Source organism: Ammospiza caudacuta, chromosome 9 (assembly GCF_027887145.1).
Source record: "Ammospiza caudacuta isolate bAmmCau1 chromosome 9, bAmmCau1.pri, whole genome shotgun sequence".
NCBI lineage: Eukaryota > Metazoa > Chordata > Aves > Passeriformes > Passerellidae > Ammospiza > Ammospiza caudacuta.
The window spans coordinates 13,029,769-13,050,189 of record NC_080601.1 but is presented as its reverse complement, the minus strand read 5'-3'; the positions used below and the strand labels follow the sequence as shown (position 1 = coordinate 13,050,189).

Genomic DNA, 20,421 nt, shown 5'->3' with positions numbered 1-20,421 from the left:
CCTAACAGGTGTCAGCTGTGCTGGCAAAGGACAGTGGCAGGACTGAGCATGAATCCAAAATATGCTTGGTTTGTTTAACTGACAGGGAAGGGATCTGACTGCTGGGTGTTGCACAGCAGAGAGGGAGAGTGCGTCTTCAGTGAGAAACCAAAACCAGTTCCAGAGCCCAGGGCAGAAACTGTGATTAAATTTGAGTCAAAAATGAAATTAAAATGGAGCAATGGAATCATGAGACAGCCATTCAGCCCAAGTGGCAGGGCAGAGAGCAAATGACTTTTAATCTGGAATAGGAAAAACAGAGTGGAAAAGCCTGGCATGGCTCATGGGGGAAGCCACAGCAGGAAGCAGCAATTGCACCCCAGGACTCCCCTGTCCGAGCCTGCTGCATCATCCCCTGGGTACTCAAAGTATCCAGCTCTTCTAACTGTGGCATTTGCCATATCCTCAAGTAAAGACTCTTCTATTCCCATATTTTTATGACAGAGAGACGGTATTTACTTGGCATCCTCTGGTAAGATTTTATTTGTCTTCTTCATTTATTTCCTTTTCAGCAAGTAGAGGCAGCACACTGCGAACAGACTTTTAATTGGCATTAACACTGTGGTGAGAAGTGTTCCTGGGGGTGTTAATGATATGGAGGGTACTGTGCAGTGAAATTACAATTTGGAAAAAATAAGGAATTATAATGAGTTAGAAAATAAATTTTGATCCACAATCTAATTTAAAAGGCATGCAAGTATTTTGTGTTATGAAAAATGAAGTATCAGCTTTAGCTAAAAAGCAAAGACTCCAGTGTAAAGATCAATGAAGTCCATCATTACTTGCTCAGAAAGCTCAGTAACCTCAGTCTGTACCAATATCAATGTTTCTACTCATTTAGCAGCAAGAAAGTTCCTGTCTTCCTTATAAGAAAATTCTAAGAAAAGTAGGAAAGGAAACTGTGAGATTTAAAGAACCTGCCTAGGTTTAAATGGGTTCACATAAACTTTCAGTCTGTTGTTCTCCAGCCCTGTGCCCCTGAGGAGTGGTTTGCATTCGTGTACTGCTGGTGCTGGCATTTCAGGGCAGCCACAGCAGAGACCTGGTGCCTGGTGTGCCTGGTGGTTGCTCTCAGCTCCAAGAGAGCCCAGATGTGGTGTCCATCCTGCTTCTCCATGGCACACAGAGCTCAGCAGCTGCTGCGGACATCCACACAAGCTAGAAACAGGCAGGACAGCCTGCACTGTGTCAAGTGCAAGGGACAGGAAAAGGTAGCAAGAAGGGCATAAAACAACTGAGAAATAGAGACAAATAATAACCAAAAATAAAAAGGCTGCAGAAAAGCACTCTATAAGGATATCAGTGAGATGATGGCAATTGACACCTTAAATCTCCAATTGGACCCAGCTGTGATATTAAGACAACTTTTAAGAAACAAGAAAAAATAAGTCAGTGCTGGTGCTGCAGAACCCTCCAGTTTTCAAATTTCTCTGTCTTATATAGATAGTTGTATCAGGAAGCAGGTGTCCTTTCAGGATGCTATTTTATATCAGTCCCAGTTAGTTCCTCTCCTTTCGTTTGTGTTTAGAGAGTTGTTACAGTCAGAAGTGTCTCATCATACCACTCATTGTCTTTCCCTAATAATTTTCAGTGATCACAGTTACAGATGTTTTGTTATTTTCCATTCTGTTTTGTAGGAAAAGTACAAGAAAAATGTGGAAAAGTGTTTTGTAGTTTTGTGAACTGTTTTGCAAGTCTTGGTTATTTATTGTCTGACTGAACCAGCTCATAACAGAATCTTTTGTCAGTGCTCTTGTGGGTGCACTGGTTTTTGCAATGTAACATTTTTCTGTACAAAGGTGCCCAAATGTTGCTCTGATAATTATCACATAAGAATTTACTCCTAAGTGAGCACAGATTCCATGTGGGTTACTATAATCTCTTGCTATGACAAGAAGACAGCCATGCTTTGCCAATATCACCACTGATGGCTGGATGTCCCATGGCCACTAAGGCCCCTGAGCAGCTTCACAGTTTGAATGCCAAGAAAGAAGCAAATGAGGTTCAAAAGGTTGCCTTGCAAAACTGAGGAAACCTTTGAGAAGCTGACCTCTCAGTGGTGTGGGCAGACTCTAGAGCTAAGCACAAATTTACAGATCTGGTAAATCTATGGTACTTCTTAATAGATCTGGTACAGATCTATGAAGAGAGGAGAGGAGAAAAAATTATCATTTTTGAGTACTGAATTAAACATCTGTCAAACTCAGGGCCAGAGTAGTTCAAAACTGAGCCTTAGTGCTCTTCTTTAACTTTATGCTGACTTTCTTAGCAAGGTTCCTTGCATCCTGTATTTGGCTTGCATGCATGAGCAAAACTCACTAGTAACCAGTGAGTCACTTGCTGCAGTATTTCAAGTGCAGAGGGCTTTGTTAGATGTAAAGCAGTTTCTGTGCTTAACCTCTCCAACCTGAATATCTCAGGTAACTTAGCCAAGGCACAGCAGATAGGAAGAAAAAACAACAGTGGTTTATATTTCAGGCTCAGTTAACTGGTGTTTGTAAACTGCTTGAAGTTATTTAGATGAAGGTGTAAAGGATAGAAGAATGACAGATATGTAAGTTTAAAAAATAATACTAATAAACACTCTCACCATGCTTTGAAAATATGGGTGTTATAACTCTCCCAGGAATTATCATTTATAATACACAAGTCAGTTTGGTGGAAAAACTGGCACCAACTTCTCAATGTATAAAAATAGAAATAACTATATTTCTCCAGCTTCTGAAGGAAATAGTTTGATAAGTTTGAAAAATGTAATCATTGATATGAGCATGAATGGGTGTGTCAAGTAAAGAATTTAATGAGAGAGAGCTAATGAGTGGGAGTGAAACAGCAAAGAAGACTTTTGCATCAATTAAATCCTGAAAGTGGGAAAGTATGAAATGTCCTTGCACCTCCCAAGTTCCAGAGCTCAGATCTAATCCTGAGGGAGCTCTCCCTGAAGGGAGATTGCCAGATTCTCTGCATGCTAGTTTGCAGTTCTGTTCCTACAAAGAAGAGGTCTGTGAGGGCCTTTTGGTGCTGCTGAGATTGTCACCCACTTGTACAACAGCACCACTTCTGGCTCACCTGGGCTGAGAGCTGGCAAAGAGCTTGTCACCTATGTCACCCTTGGGTATGAACAGTATTGACCAGGAAAGGGCCTAAAGTGACAGAAAGCAGCACTGATGAACTCAATTTAACCAGCTGGCTAAAAAGTTGCCATCAGCACTATTGAACTGTCTGCTTTTCCATACTTCCCAGTAAGTGGGCTTGACTGACAAAACCTTTTCCTGCTGTGGGGTAGCCAGGTTCCTAAGGAACAGACCAGTGAAACACTCACTGATTGAAATAACCACAGGGAAATGCTGTTGAATCTCAATTTTTCAGGCACGCATGTGTACACTCTGAATGGAACTGACCCAGAAGGAGATCCTGTGACATATGGCCTGACCTATGAAGCTGGATCAAGGCGTTACTTTGCTGTTGACAAGAATCTTGGAAATGTTACTTTGATTGAAGAGCTTGACAGAGAGGTACAATCAAATGGCACCACTCCAGGTGTTTGTGGGATTTCTTTCAGTTTAATTTGATCTGAGGCTTTGAGGGACAAAGCCAGTTTATTAGCCCCTGAAGCATGTACTTTGCAATTCTAAGACATTATACTTCACCCATCATGTTGCATGCCAGTCGACTTGTGCCACTGACATTGCTATCAAATTTTTCAGCTGCTATCTGTCTAGCTTTTTTCAAAAGAGAAGTATATTGTTTATTTCATATCTTCCCCCACTCACACCCCATCAGGAGCTTAGGGGCAGCTACAGTCATCAAATCCTCAGACTGGCGACTCTCCTGTCATTGGGAAGAAGTAGAGATTTGTGTAAGCAGTGTTTCAGGACACTCCTCTAGTACATCACAGCCCTTTAGCCAATGTAACTATGTTGGTTAAAGATGCCTAGAGCCAGCCCTATTCTGGGAATAAGGCATTGAACACTTCATATCTCCTCATTGTGAAGCTTACACAATATTTGCTAAACCCTTTAAAAATCTGTACACTAATACAGAACAATTTTAACCCAAGTGCCATTTTAGGGAACATTTCTTGAGAAAGGTGACTGATTATTATGAGCACTTTAGGAAGCAACAGGGATTACCAGAGCAACCATCTCCTGACAGTAGCCAGAGGAGGTTCAGGGAGCTGGAGCTTCTGAGGAGCCTTCCTGGCCTCTGCTGGGGTTGCTCTGTGATTTAAGTTGTTTCTTTCGTCTGCCTGCCTAGACAGGTTTAAATCTGCAGTCCCTTTTCCAATCAGGACAAACATCATCTCTCTTACAAATGAATTTTCTTCATTTACAGAAGGAAGATGAGATTGAAGTTATTGTCAGTATTTCAGATGGCCTGAGTACAGTGAGTATTTAATTATGCTGTAGCTTGTTAAACTGTCTGTCCTCACATACCTACTCCTATTAAATTACCTTAAAGGGACCATCTCATTTGATCAGAAAACATAATCTCATTAGAGCCTTACCCCCTGTTCCGAGAGCCTCTGAACTCAGTTACTCAAGTCTCACTCCATCTCCTTGCTCAGCTATTTGAGGATAATTACAATGAAGTGTGAGCTGAAATACTGACTTAGCAGCCTGCAGAATTACAGCAGCTTCCCATGAAGTTTCACTGCCAGCACAGTGGGATTTGTGCCTAAGATCTGGAGGCTTTTTGGAGAAATGTGTGACATTATAGGAACTAGTGTGGGGTGCCTAAGAGCTGCCTGTCCCCACCCCCACAGTGTTTCTCTAGCATGATGTTAAGAAGATTTGCTTAGGCTAAGGTGGTGGGGTCTGCTGCTAGATAAAGCTTCGTGCATGTCTAATCATTAAGGACTTATCTAGGCACTGAGCCTCCAGTCCTATTTCCAAAGATTTTCTTGGCATTTTCAATTTATGGACTGATGCTCTCAGGGTCAGGATGGCAGTCTGCCAGTAGGAGGATGTGGGCTTCATCACTAGAGGTTCCATAAAAGTGAGACCCTCTTCTTATCTACAAGACTGGATAAATCTAGAGCTTTTCCTCATCCCAAAGAAATTAATTGAGATTATTACAAGAAATGTTTGGGATGTTCCAGCCTCCTACAGGCACAACTGCCCTGGAAATCTCTTTAAAAGGGAAATAATGGGATTCATAAATCATGGAAATCATAATATGCTCTTCATATTCTACTCCAGGTTTCTGAAAAAGTCAGGATCCTTGTAATGGATGCCAATGACGAGAGCCCAGAGTTCATCAATACACCTTACATAGTCCAAGTTCCAGAGGTTGGTGAAGTTCCTTTGCATACTGGAAATATACTTTTAGATGATGTAAACAGGGTCTAATATGTTTTCAGTAAAATAACAAATTGTGCAGAACAGATTGCATTCTTTTTGTTTAGGGTTTGGGTAGATATTTAATATTCACTGCAAACTTGGGGAATAAGTCTGTAGGTACTTAAGGTGTGCTATTTTGGGGGTAAGTTCCAAGATGTGAGTCAATGTGAGTCTTTTAGAATTGAATACAGTGGGAATGGGATACACCCAGTCTTAGTTAAAATGTTCTGTTATTTTTATTTCACAAAGTATTTATTCTTTTTTTCCAGTTTTAATCTCTTCCCTCTTTCCCTTCTGCTCTTTGGTTCCTTCAGTGCTTTTACATTCTTTCTACCATCACTCTTTCTGCCTCCCTGCATGCTCATGTTTCATTTCTTTTACATCACCTGGTTTTCTGTTTCTGTGTGACTCTGCTAACTCTTTCTGGTCACAGAACACTCCCTCCAGCAGCAGCATCTTTAAGATTGAGGCAATAGACAAAGACACAGGTTCTGGAGGAAGCATCACCTACTTCTTGCAGGTAAAGTATTGTCTGTACCTTCACAAATTTGTCTCTCATTTACTGAGATTTCAGAAAGCAGATTTTAAAAAGATTTTGGGGGTTGAGTGCACTACTAGTGCCTCTAGGATCAATGTTGTACCATGCACAAGGAAATAAGCATTGGCAGAAGGGTTTTTGTCTGATTGCAAGCAGCCAAGGGTGATCCAGCAGGCAGCAAGGGGAGCTGGAGTTGCCACTGACACTCCTGTGCTTGCCAGCCCTCATGGCAGGGCTCCTACTGGCCCTTCCTTTGGAGTGACAGGGAGAGCAAGATTAGCCAGTAATCGTGTATGCTTATGGGATTTCTAAAGCATGAAATAGCTTTCTTTAGGAAGCAAAACACACTGGAAACATAAATGTGCCCTTTAGTGTAGCAGGCTGCTGCATAATTGATACCAAGATCACAGTGTGAAATGAGAGGTACTAAATCTTCTCCCTGACAAAGCAGTGACTGCCTGAAACCAACCTTTCAGCTGCTGCCCACTGGTGAAGAACTGAAAGGGCTCCAGATTTAGAGCTGAACTTCTGTATTACAGATCTTCTCTATTCCACAAGGGCAATTTTTTGCATTATGTCTTTCAAATTCCTTCTTCCTAGAGGCAGTTTCATCCAGGTTATCTGCAGTTCCCTTTATTCAAGAGGAAACATGAAAAAAACAAACAAAAAACAAAGCAAATGTGTTGCAATATTTAATTTTGGATAAGAATATGAAGACAAGTTAGAGGATATTTACATAGCACTAAAGCTAATCCTGTTAAGAGCTTGGGCATACTATGAAAGAACACCTTGAGTGCCTTGTTGAAATTCAGCTTTGATTTCACAAATTATGATCCGTGTATAGGATTCAATTTTGCACAGGGCTATTTCCAGAGAGCTGATAGTCTATGAACCAAGGGACAGCAATTCCAAAATTCTATATCTAGTTTATAATATATTTGTGTGGCAAAAAGGATAATAAATATGTGTATTTGTTGAAAAAATCTTGCCATGTCTTAGGGCACAGTCTCTGAGAATTGTCAAGTTGCACAGAAAAAAACCTCTCCATAGGTATGATAAAGGCAGATGGTTATGTCTGCTGAAATGGCCAGGATTATCTGACAGTGGCCATTGTGTCTGGATACAGAAACAGAGGTGCTTGTACAGCTATCTCCAGTTCAGAAGAATGGAGGGAGGCATGTTTTTAGGTCTCTCTTAAAATCAGATGTCCTTTAGATTTTGTTTGTACATCACAAAAATCACCAGACCACCACTGTGTTTGACAATAATCTATACATGCAAATTTCCTGCTTATTTTTGAAACCAGTAGAACTTTGAAACACTAAGGGGTGACACCATTTCTTTTTTTGTTCCTTTTCCCTTCATCTTTTTTCTGTTAAGTCTCCCCACCCCTTTCCATGCAATTAACTGAGTTAACCAAAAGTGTAAGTTTTCACAATGAAATACTAAAAGATTTAAAAAATCTACATTACAAGGAACTCATTTATCCTGAATAATGAGAGACTTGTGGTTGGTTCATGAATTGTTCATAAACACACAGAGGTGAAATTCATCAAATGCATTATTCACCCACACCATATCATTATTCTAGTCTCCTCCCTTAGCAGATGAAATAAAAGATGAATCCCTGTGGCAATCCTACCTTCACATGTGTAATCTCTGGCTGTTTCTCCTTTTCTTTCCCTCTAGAACATCCATGCTAACAAGTTCACGATAGACCGTCACAGCGGCGTCCTGCGCATCAAACCTGGGGTCACCCTGGACTATGAGAAATCAAGAACACACTTTGTGGTGGTTGTAGCCAAGGTAAAGGCTTTTATGTGACACTAGAGGAGGTGGGGTTGTGTTTGAGTGGGACCAATTAGTTTGAATGCAAGTGCTGCTGAAACATGGAGGCAGCAGAGTTACTCCTGCTGTCACATCTGGAGGCATGGGGGGTAACGTGGAAAGGTGAGGGATGAAAGGTAGCTGGTGTCTGCTGCTGAACAACATCTGGAGGATTTGGGAGGGGGTTTCCCACATTTCATTCATGTCCCCTGTGTCATAGGACTCACCTAGAAGTGAAGGGTTAAAGTATCCAGCCCTGGTTTCAAGAAGCATCAGCCTGTGAGCTCAGGGCTCCTCATGCTACCCTGGGCACAGCCCTACCACCACAAGGACAGACCCTGGCAGGCAGATGGGCCACAGCCACTACCCACAGCTAGACCCAGCACAGCACAAGTGATGGATTTCTTTTCTGGAAATATCTGTGAATGTTTCTTTTTTCACTTCCCTGCTGCCTCGTGGCAGGAGCTTATTTAAATCCTGCAAATATTGCTGCACATCCCCTCTTGCCACTGTATTTCCCAGCAGTACTATGCCTGTGACTGCACATGCTAACAGGCATTAAAAGTTTATAGATTCTGAAGTCTCTCACAATCCTGTGGGGACCTGTCACACAGACAGACTCACATGGGTGGAAAGAGGGCAGTTTTGCTGTAACTTATGGGGACTTGGAGCTGCTCATATTTTTTTTTAAATATATGGGCCTTTTAATGTATTTTTAGCCAAGGTTCATTTGAGGAAGAAAAACAAAATTTGGCTTAAATTCTACCTTTGGGGCAGTAAGGAAGAAAAAAATCAGTGTATCTTTTAAAAAAAATTGGAATTTTTAGAATTGGTACTGCAGATATGTTGAACAATTCACACTCTTACACACCAGCATGACTGCTGACCTACAGCTGGTGCTCTGAGACTGAGGGTGTTAAAAGCCTCTGAAATAGCAAGTTGTCTTCCTAATTGGCTCTGCTGTACCAGTGGTGCAGAGCTGGTTGTACCAAGTCCCCAGAGACTGCTTACACAGTGTGGCTGTCTCACAGGTTTGGGCTGCACAGCTCCTCTGTGCTTGCACTTTATCACTTTGGAGTTCCTGGGAGACTTTGAGCATGTACATTGTTTATTTCCCTCCAGAGATGCACTACCTTGCTACTGTGTACTGTTTTGTGTTCATGACAAGGGATGAAAAGTTGTAGACCTTGGTCACTAACTTTTGCATCAGTTTCTAATGTTCTTTTTTCATGAAAAGCCCTTGAATTCCCTATCCCTTCTCTAAAGATCATTTATGACTGCATATATTGCCTCAATCACTTTTAATATAAGAAATTACTTATGAGGCACTACAAGCTGTCTTCCTAATCAGAGGGGAGAGCAGGACAAATGGAAAAGAGAAGGGAATAGGGCAGCACAGATTAAATCTATATGTTCAGAGAGGGAAAGGATTCCTGGAACTGTGCTTCTGAAGGCTCATGAGGTCCATGCTGATTTGCAGGCATGCTTCAGCAGAGGCATCTGACAATGACTTCTTTTCTAGGATGGTGGTGGGAAGCTCAGGGGAGACAACAAAGTCTTTTCAGCCACAACAACAGTTACTATCAACGTGGAGGATGTTCAGGACACCCCCCCTATGTTCATTGGGACCCCCTACTATGGATATGTCTATGAGGACACGCTTGCAGTAAGTTCTGGTTTCATGCAGTAAGTTCTGGTTTCATACATGGGAGAACAAGTACAGCCTTTCCCATCTTACTCAAGATGGCCCTAAGGTTTCTAGCATAGACTTTACTGCGAATAGCACCTAAACTCTGATTTGATTACTAGGTGAACTGAGCTGACCAAATCTCACACTTGTTCTTCCTCGTGTCTACTGCCAATTTGCCATGCAATGCTGGTTTTTTCATTGAAGTCAAAAAGGATTATGCCCATTTACATTGGTCTAAACCCAGACAGTGACTAAGAGCTCTTGTGTAGCTCAGACCTCCAGAGGCACTTGGCTGAAGGCTTAAGCAGGCTGCCAGTGACCTCACGTGAACACATCATGCTTAAAAGCCTTTGTGTGTCTGTTTGCTCTGTGGGCTCACAGTGCTTTTATTTTCTAGCTCAGATCAGTCTGCTACCAACAGTTGGTTGTACAAGGTGCAGACAGAATTTATGCCCACATACTCCAGACTCCCTGTTGTGCCATGGATATCCCCTGGGGAGAAGCAACCTTGACATCCCCAAAATGCAGGACGCTTTCTGCTCAGTGATGGGTGGTTAGGCAGGATGGGCCAGGAAGGCCTCCTAGGTCTAAACCAGATTATCAGTCATTTTCAGCCACATCTTCTTGAAGCAGCAAACTAATGAATTTTCTCTATATCTAAGCAGTGACATGATTGTGTATGGATCAGCTTTCACCCTGATCCATAAGTTTTAATTAAAATTTTCTTCATATATAGAGCAAGAAATGGTATCTACCCATGAAATTACCCAACATTAGGCTATTGATCAGTTTAGCAGTGTGATTGCACTCTGTTCATCTGACCTTCCCTTGAGTTGCAGGGAAGATTGTGCCTTACCTTTCTGTCCAGAAATGTGCACTGCAGCCCGTGCATGACTATATACTGCAGGTCACTGCAGAGGCTGTTGCATTTCAGCAGGGCACAGAAGTAATGCTCATGTACTTTGCAGGTGTTTAAAATGAATGATGTTATGTATATTGATTTATTCTGCATAGTTACATATAGATCTTGAAATAACTATCAGGTGCACACAGGAGTTAGTGTTTGCTATGGAAATGAGAATCAATAAATGTTAATTACATCCAGCTTGAGCTCATAACTTACACCATTATGATATAATGATGGAAGCATGGTTCAGACCTTCCCTGTGTGGGTTTTACCATTAGAATGAGCTCCACAGAGAAAGAGGCAATAGCTGATTGTAGTGGTGTTTGTGCATTTGGTGTTAATTTTGTAAACTTGCTTATTTTCTCCTTGGCGGAGTTGTCAGGATTTACAAGTACTCTGTCACCTTCAAAGGGACTGCACTGCCTTTTGCCCAGTAGGCAGATTTTATTGCTGCTTCCAGCATAAATGATAATAAACACAGTTCTGTATTTCCAGTTGCTTTAACAGAGCTTGCTCTTGTTTGAAAAATTCACTCAAGGGTTGTCATGAAAATGTTCCTTGTTGCCATTTGTGATTCACTGACAGTTACTTCAATGTTCCCTGGTTCTGCAGCCTCAAACAGGAGCACTTTAGTTCAGAGGCCTGAATTGTACAGCTCATTGCCACTTGGGTGAGCATTTTAATGTGACACTCATCACCCCTCTGAGCTGATAGGAGCAGTCACATGAGCAAATGGTCCTCAGTACACAAATTCTGTACGTATGGCCCACGGCCACGTTACTTGTGCAGAAAGACAGACAGTGAAGGTTTAAGGGCAGTTAAATCACCATCATTTTCGTCACAATTTTATGCCCTAGATGTTCTGTGGGCCAAGTTGCTCTGTGATCTCTCTTTGCTGCTACTGCCTGTCTGAACTTAATTAGGAAGGACCAAAGTGACTCAAAGACTCCTTGGCAGCTGCCTGTGTCACTGTGTGGCCATGGGACACAGAAGCCTACACAGAAGCAGCCAGAGGGAATCTTGGTAGTGACCCCAACTAAAATTTGGGTTCCAGATCGACTGCTCCAAATCCTCTCTCCACATCTGTGGCTCCAGGCAGGTGTCCCTGGCCACAGCTTCCAACCATTCCCGTGACCAGCCAGCCCCCAGGGCTGAGGCACCCCTGGCCACACAGGGTCTGCAGCCATTTCACACCCAGAGCAGTGGGCACTGGCCCTTTTTGTGCTCCCCATGCGGCACAAGCACAAGTGCCCACTCTGCCCCCAGCACTTCACTGCAGAAACACTTACAGCAGTTCAGTTTATTAATGTGCAGTTGCAATTTCACTGCTCTGATCTCAGCACACAGACTGTGATTTCCCATTTCTCCCCAGGGCTCTGAGGTCCTCACTGTTGTTGCTCTTGATGGAGACAGAGGAAAGCCTAACAGTATTCATTACTGCATCGTGAATGGTGAGTAGGCTTGTCTTAGATGAAATTTGAAGGGCACTCAAAACTCCATCTGGCATTAAATTAGAACAGAATATGCTAGAGTTTAATAAACCTGAGACAAAATCTCATGAAATAATGTCAAATACCTCAAAAACTTCAGGGCCCTGTCTAGCAGAGAACAGCCAAGATTCAATTCAGTGAATTTTAGTATCTTCTTCACAGAACTGTGCTTGGAACTGTTAATGTTGCTGATTTGTTAGGCATCAGTAGGCTGCTTGTCATTTCAGAAAGTGTAAAGGGAGATGCATTCACTCTTCTGAGCATCTCTATCACTTAATCTGGGAGGTGAGATAATTCATTGGGAGACCCAGACATGGCATTTGGAGGGATATTTTTATTAATACAGTGATAAAAGTGGCTAAACAGTCAAACCTCCAATTTCTTGGAAGAAATTATATTTACCAATGAAGAGACATTGGCTGTACACTGAAGTGGAAAAAACAGATGTTATCAGAAGATTAATGCTTTCCATGAGCTATTCTGAGATTGTCTGTCACACATCTTTTAATAGCATGAATGTGAAACTTAGTGAATTGGTGATTCATTAGGTGGTGAAGACAACAGCTTAGAGCAACTAAACTCCAGGCTACAGCTTTGGGGATTTTGAGTTTCATACACTCTCCCTTCCAAAACAAGGCTTCTGTAGCAACTGGGCACCCCAACTCACAGGTGTGAAAGATCCCAAAACTTCCTAAGACAAATCTGAGGTGTAGTTGAAGAGCTATGGAGCAAGTGCTTCATTGTGTTGTGATCTAAGCAACCAGAACAGAGAGATACAGCTGAGTTTTTGTACTGGTGTGGTATGAGACCCATGCTGAGGTTCCTTCTTAATGTGAGGAAATAAACAGGTAAAAGAAAAGTAGAAATATCAAGGAAAAGAGAATTGCAGAAGACAATGGATAGAAAATGAGAAAAGGTATAAAGAAAGGTGCAAAATGAGGAGCAAGAACAAGTGGGATGAAAATATGCTAAACAAGGGAGAAATTAAATAAGGAGAACAAGTGAAGGCAGAAGAACCAGGGAAAATGTCAAAGGGAAGTAAGATTAATGAGAAAAGATATTGGATTGCCAAAGAAAACAGAGAAGGACCAAAAGGGTTCTCTGGGATAAAAATAAATGGTAAGTGTTCAGGAAAGAGTGGGAAAGGAAGATGGAAGGGGATAACAGATAAGAAGAACAAAATAATACTTAATGGGGAGCAGGCTTTTCTCATGCCCATTAACAAAGGGCTTTGTTTTTGTGAAAGGGAAAAGGGGGAAGGGAATATGCTTTTAGTGCATAGAAAGTTGAAAAACAGAGAACAGAAGATTGCAACAGGTTTCTACTCCTGCACCTCAGACTCTGGCATTAATTTTGACAAGCCATTATTCCAATAACTGCAGGCTGGGATATTAAAGGACAAGAAAACACTAACAGCAAACAGGAAATTGTTTGTTCTTAATAAGCCTCTCTTATCCCTGGAGTGTGGAATAATGATAGGAAATGCTCCAATCTTCTGAACATCTGGAGGAACACCAATACTGCTACATGAACTCCAGGTTACCAGTCTCCCTGGGATAACTAGACAATAACATGAAGTATGGTGGTTTGAAACCACTATTGACTTAAGCTTCTTCTCAATCAGAAAGTATTTTGCAGGCCTATGTGTCTTAATAATTGGGTATTGTGAGTCAATATGTGTTCAATGTTGTGTGTAGAGTGCTTTAATGAAGTTGCAGTTATTGTAGCTATTAGCAGAAGAGGATACTATTGGATGGTTTAAAAATCAGCATTGGAAATGAGTTTAAGAAAAATACTGGGCTTTGGGGTCATCATCCTTTATTTCTGAAGGCTTGATCTCCTACATTTAAAGAGATTTCCTCTCTTTTCCTTTCAATGGTAGACTGCCACAAAGCACAGGATGTGGCCAACACTGTACATGAGGCAGCATCACGGCTGCCCTTGCTAGGCACCAGCCTGCCCTTGGCTGTGATGTGAGATGGTTCCTGACATCCTGGTGAGACACTGCTGCCCCTCTGCAAGCTGGCATTTGCTTCAGCACAAATCCAGCAATCTCAATAAACTGCTGCCTGGAACTGCTGTTCTCTCCAGATCAATGCAAGTTCTTTAGCAGTAGCAAAGTCAGCCTGCAGCCCTGTCCTGCCTCTGTCAGACTCTGCCTCAGTTCAGAAACCTTGGGGTTTATCCCAGATACTCCAAAAAAACATTTTTATTCAGGGCAGCCTTGCAACAGGCTGAAAGGTTTTTTTGACAACTCAATGTTTAAGACCAGACGACACTTCTCCAGAGATGCTGTCTGAGGGAAGTGACCGTACTTCTTTTTGACAGATTGTCAGACTTCTCACCTTAGCTGATATTAGTGAGAGAAATGTTCTTGTTTCTCAGAGACTTAATTAAACATTTACTAATTACAATGACAAATGTCTATTTTTGTCTAAACCAGCATATAAAGAAGGCAGCATAATAAAATTAATACCAAATTTGCATGCCTGGATACTGAGGCTTGAGGGGACCCCAAGCAGGATGGGAACAGGAACATGCTGACAATTGCCCATAAGGGAAGAACTCCACTGAGCTGTTCCTAGAGGAGGAAGCCCTTTTAGGCTCTCACCTGTGATTTCATCTCAGACCAGTCTGAGAAATGCTTCATTTTTGAAGAGTGGCTTCAGATCTACTGATACATATGGATAGACATATGGACAAAGATGTGCTAAGTGAAGGGTACAGTTGATTTGCCCGTGTTGTTCAAAGAAAGTGTGGCATGTAACCAGAGCATCTTGGTTTCATTGCAGGAAGTGAAGGTTCATTTGAAATCAGCAACACAACTGGAGCCATTTCTGTGATAAAAAGCCCAAATCAGCTCAAGAAAGAAGTGTATGAACTAAAAGTTAAGGTAGGTACTGTGGCCACTTTAAGACTATTGGTCTAAAATGCCATTAGTAGGCATGATTGTCCAAAATTGTTCCATTTATAGCTGATTTTACCTGTTTCAGAAGTTATCCCATATTTGAGCAGAGTGCCAGATAGTATAAAGCAGCACTAATTGCTGATGTTAGGATATTATTGTTGGGATATTTAGTATCTCAAATTATTTCTTTCAAATGAAATCATCTTGTCGTAATTTCATTCCTGAGGCTAGAGAATCAACGTCCTTTACAATCTGTAGATACTCTGTGTTTCCAGATTTTATGGCTAAACTGGGAATTAATGTCTTGAAACTTCCATGTTATGCGATAGGTAACAGTGAAATCCATGATTAGTAATAGGAGTGGGACATATCATGCAGTGTTGTGTCAGCATCCACTCCTGAGGCACTCTTCAGCCACACACAAACACATGCTCACACCTTGATGAGCTAACACCTCAATGAGCCACTACTCATGTCACAGGCTGTGTTATTTTAAGCAGTTTCTAAAGAAAAAGTGTTTAAAAGTGCAGAATTAAATTGTGAAGACTGTATCAGTTTTCTCCAGCATGTTGGAACTGCACATTACTGTTGTGATAAGGACAATACTGGCTTAAAGGGAGCTTTGAGGAATTCCACACTGCCAGAACCAAGGGCACTTGCTTGCTCCTGGGCTCGAGCAGGGCAGGCACAGCTACATCTGTCTGGGAGAACATGGATTCTCATGGGCTCAGTTAAACTCAGGCACCATTTCTTCCTCTATCAACTCTGCTTCACTGCATCCTGCTACCATTCCCCAGATGCAGAAAGGGTTCAAGCCTCAAGGGTTCAAAGGGTGCAAGCTTTTCTGATCTCCTCATTGTGTGTGTGGTGACCCAGAGCTGATGCAGGCTGCAAAAGCTGCTAGAGGAACCAAAAAGGTGTTATATTACCCAGCATATACAGTGACAGGCACCTCAGTTGCCAGACTAGTGTCTTTGGAGAAAGTGCCTTTGGTTTTGAGCCCTTTGAGCAAAAAGGCATGTTAGATAGAGCTGTTGGGACAAAAATATCAGCCAGTATCTGTCCTGGCAGAAGAAATGTCTCAGGTTCAATCTAGTGAATCAGGCCACATGTTGCAGTTGTTGAAACCCAGACGGATTTGATCTCATGGTTCAGAAAAATACCTAGGTTTGCCTGTCTGCCTAAACTCTATCCATCTTAAATTAAGCTCATCTAAACACCACAGCAGAATTTTGAATTGGAGACTAAATCTCAAAAAAAACCATGCACTTTTTCAAATATTTACCCAAATGCCACAAGTACAGTTTTTCTCACAGTATTAAAGGCTGCAGTCCTTGCAGCAATGAGACAATGAACTGCCTGTGGCACCACGGCAAATTTAAACATTGTCTTCTTTTTCTATTCTATCAACACTTTAGGCAAGCAATTACCTTGCCTCTATTGGATTGCTTTTAGAGAACTGTTTTCACCCAGAGTGAGTTACTAAGATGACAAAATTAGAGGGAGAATCAACTGAGGCTCTACTGGGATGGGTTTATTACCATAATCTTCTAATCATCATAAACTTCAGTGTGAAATGGACTGAGGTTTTAGAGAAATGTAAGCCTATGACTCTTCTTACAAGTTAGAGTGCTTTGCACATGTGGAATAATACCTGAACATGAATCTGAAGGAGGAGAAAACTGCTTCATCATTCTTTTCTTCCTCTTGCCTGCTGCAGGCATCAGAAGTCAGTCAGGAAGGTGACATCTCCGAGCACACCTTTGCCATGGTGACCATACGGGTGGTGGACCTCAACAACCACCCACCAACCTTCTATGGAGAAAATGGGCCCCAGAACAGGTTTGAGCTGACCATGTACGAGCATCCCCCAGAGGGTGAAATCTTACGGGGACTGAAGATCACAGTCAATGACTCAGATCAGGTAAATGGAAACTATGCTGTTTTCCTGCCCTATTTTCCTAAAGACTAGAAAGAGCTCTCAGATGGAGAAATGTCATTTTAGAAACTCAACTGTTTCACCTGCATTCCCTAAAAGCCTAGGACAGACAAAGTAGCGGTAGAGTCCAGTACCCCACAGAGACTGGACCCAGCAGTTCAGTTAGTCTGTCCTGCCAATGGGAAGGGTGGTCCTAAACCTGCAGCCCAGGTCTTGTGGCAACTGGAGTTGAACAACCCTTATGAACTTCCCTAACTGCGGGTTGTGTTCATTTGTCGCCAGTGTATTGTCTGAGAACATACTCCCTTTGAAGATTTTCTTGGAGGTTCCAAGCCATTTAGTAACTTCAGGTGCAATTACTGTTTGCATCTTCTTCTAGCCCTTATGTTGCATTCAGGGTCTGCAGTGCATGCTTTGATTAATCATTCCCACTGGAATGATATTTTTAGGTACTCTTAAAAATTATGCCCAAGCCAAACTAACTCTTACCAGATCAAGGAAAAGGAAACAAGATTCCATCCATCTCAGCCTGCTGTCTAACAGACCTGTGATACCTGTAGGTGCTAGGGCAGTGGTTGCTATAGGGACCCCTAAGCTAAATACTGTATGAATGACATCCATCTGAGTTAGCCTCAGGTTAGGTGGTGACAAGAAGAAAGCTTAATGCATCTGACAATTGTATTACTATTGGAAAGAACTCTCTTCTGTAACTGTGCTCAGTATTGTGCTGGTTTGATGGTATTGTACTTTATCAAACCCACTGGCTTCTTCCCCCTCCCTCCTGCTGCTCTGCAGCGAGCAGATAAATGACTGCTTTCAAAGCACTGCTGTGTCTATCCTGCTATTGTCATGGGGGATGGTGCTGCAGAGGGGAGAAACAAAACCCATCTCCTCTCTTTAGAGACAAAATATATATCTAGGCTGACAAAATATTCAGGCTGCAAGTTAGGCTATAAAATAAGCAGAAAACACTGATAAATACACTGTATAGATTTCTCAAGAATCTTCCTAGTGTAGCATAAGGCATCACTCTAGGGGGGGATGGGTTGCTTTTCTTCTAAGGCAGAGAATGCAATTTTTTCCCTTCTATCCAAGATGATTCTGTAGAGAAGAAAATTAAACATGTGTCTGTCTCTGTCACAGCTGCTAGAGACTCTTTGTTTTGGGGGAGTGGATGAAAAAAGTGAGGAGGAGGAGGAAGCTGTGGTTAAGGTCTGGTTTAGGCCTATAGATTGATGGAAATGCCATGCTTATTTGCAAGAAAATGATACAGAAATTTCTCTCCCAGACCTTTTCAGCATGGCTTAGGACTCAGTGCTGCTGTTCCCTCAGTCATTCCTGTGTCCCATGGCTGTCTGCTTGCAGACATGCAGCAGCATGGCTGACTCTGAGCAGATCTGGGTTCTGTGGACATCAGTGGCAGAAATCCCTCAGCTGCTGGAGGGAGGCAGTTCTCTCCCTGTCCCATGCCACAATTCTAGTCATGTACAGTCCCATGTGCCACACACTTTTTATGACTTTGTCTGACTCTGTATTGTCAGACTATCCACTCTTCTCATCAGCACTGTTTTCCATAGCCCAACAGCTGTGGCTTTGTGTGTTTGGCTTTACCACCCAGCAAAAGAGAGTCCATTATCATCTCTGTAGTTGGGGAGTGGGTTTGTGTGACCAAACAACACAGACCACTGAGTTTGGATCCAAGGACACTCTGTTTCCCTTAAGGGACTACTGCTGAATACTTTTCTCTTGACATGAGCTAGGGCTGCTCAAGAACTGCTCATAACAAGCTCGCCAGGGATACAGCTGAAAATAAAATTGTCCTGTTTGAAAGTTATTAGAAATTCATCATCTCAAGATTCATGCTACAGGCAGAGCATGGCACCAGGCAGACAGTGAATCTGGCTGTTGGTCACAGTGTAAACATGACACTGAGAAATTGGTGAACCCAGAGAGTTTGGTGAGGTAGGCTCAGCTCATTTTCACATCTTCTCTGTAAGGCAGAAATATGAGGATCCCCCTTTCATCTTTTTTCTTACATACTCCATTTTAGTTTAAAAGAATTAGCCTGGCCAGCTGGCTCTGGCTCACTCTTCCCAGCTTGTATACAAGTGTTGATAACCTTTTAGATACTGCTGCTTCCCATGTTCTCTCTGGCTAGAAGGTTTATCTGTGTAAAGGGATTTTCCTTCTCACTTCACCTGGAGCTGTCAAGTGTGTGTCAGATTTTGTCCTGCACAAGTGGAGCTCCTCTCTCCCCACAAGTGCATCAACTTCAAAAAGATTTGGTGTTTGCACTTCTGGGCTAGCTTAATCCAGTCAGTTCAAAATGTGATACTCCACTTCTGTTTGAAAATTGCCTTTGTGATTCTGCATCTTCATCATGCAGAATGCATGAAGAACAACTCACACAGCATGTGAGTTATTAGGACACATGCTGGACATGGGAAGTGTTCAAGGCCAGGCTGGATGGGGCTCTGAGCACCCTGATCTAGTGGGAGGTGTCTGTGCCTGTGGCAAGGGGGCTGAAATGTGGTGATGTCAAATAATATGTCCCTTCCAACCCAAACCATGCTGTGAGGCTGGGTTTGTGAGGTTGTCCTTACTGGAGCAGTTCAGTTGTCTTTCCTTGGCAGGACTTCCTTGCCAATATGCAGGTGGTGTCATCTCTGTCTGGCTCCCAGTGTGTGGCACAAAACCCAAGGCTGCTTGCCACAAGACTCCTCTCTTAGCCAGGCCTGCTGCCGGGTTTTTCCATTATGACTGAAAGAATAACCGAGCTTGTCAATCTATTTTAAGAAAAGCTGTGTCTGTCTTGTGACTAGGGCTGGAGGGATTATACAACTAAGCTTCTTAGTGATCTCCTGCCCAGGGGATGGAGAGCAGAGGGCTCTCAGCAGTAAGACTTGTTCTCATTTCATGTAGTTTGAAGAAACAGAGCAATCCAGGCTGTAAGAAACGTGACATTACTGAAAACAATCAATGTCATATCTGCATTTATCAACAGGGAGCCAATGCTAAATTCAACCTCCGGCTTGTTGGACCTGGTGGCATCTTCCGAGTGGTTCCTCAGACTGTCCTGAATGAGGCTCAGGTTACAATAATAGTGGAAAATTCTGCTGCCATTGACTATGAAAGCTTCAAGGTGTTAACCTTCAAGGTACTTCTGCTTTCCAGGTCCTCTTTTTCAGTGTATACAGTATGAGTATGATGGCTTTTGTATCTGATGTGATTTGGCTTCTTAATCCACCCAGAGCTGTCTGATGAATTATCAGATACATGATAGTCCATGTAAGGGAAACTCATTTCTGCCTCTGGTTCACCACCTTCACAAGGTTTAATGGATGCATCTGTGGACTGATTTAGTCTAGTCAGTGCAAAATGTTAATTTTTATGTCTCTCTGGAAACTGTACATGTTGGTAGCTCTGAATCATTCTAGACTGAACCCTTAGGGTGTTATTTCTGCACTCACAATGATACATTCACAGGATGAAATCCTAATTTCTCTGCAGCAAGAACTTTACCTACTTAGTGCTAAGTAATCTGATTCATGATCATGCTTTTGGATGTTGGCAGCCTGAAGACCCCAGCTGACTGGCAGATAATTCCCCAAAATTGCTCACTGCCTTTGTCAGAGTCTATCTATCTGTATGGCCATTTGCAGGATGACCTGAGGCTCACCCACGTTCTAAACCAGCCCTGCAAGAACCAGTTTAATCCAAAAGCTGGAACCTTGCATTATC

At 42.3% G+C, this 20,421-nt stretch overlaps 1 protein-coding gene across 1 annotated transcript in view; it reads left to right on the top strand.

The window, feature by feature from the left end:
- CDHR1 (cadherin related family member 1) overlaps window positions 1-20,421 on the top strand; it is a 42,783-nt gene that overhangs the window by 5,583 nt on the left and 16,779 nt on the right. Inside the window, exons 3-12 of the mRNA XM_058810801.1 lie at window positions 3,409-3,554; window positions 4,375-4,425; window positions 5,241-5,330; window positions 5,815-5,901; window positions 7,609-7,725; window positions 9,269-9,412; window positions 11,716-11,794; window positions 14,626-14,726; window positions 16,462-16,665; window positions 19,685-19,837. Coding sequence (XP_058666784.1) covers window positions 3,409-3,554; window positions 4,375-4,425; window positions 5,241-5,330; window positions 5,815-5,901; window positions 7,609-7,725; window positions 9,269-9,412; window positions 11,716-11,794; window positions 14,626-14,726; window positions 16,462-16,665; window positions 19,685-19,837 — 1,172 coding nt within the window. The remainder of the gene's footprint in view (window positions 1-3,408; window positions 3,555-4,374; window positions 4,426-5,240; window positions 5,331-5,814; window positions 5,902-7,608; window positions 7,726-9,268; window positions 9,413-11,715; window positions 11,795-14,625; window positions 14,727-16,461; window positions 16,666-19,684; window positions 19,838-20,421) is intronic.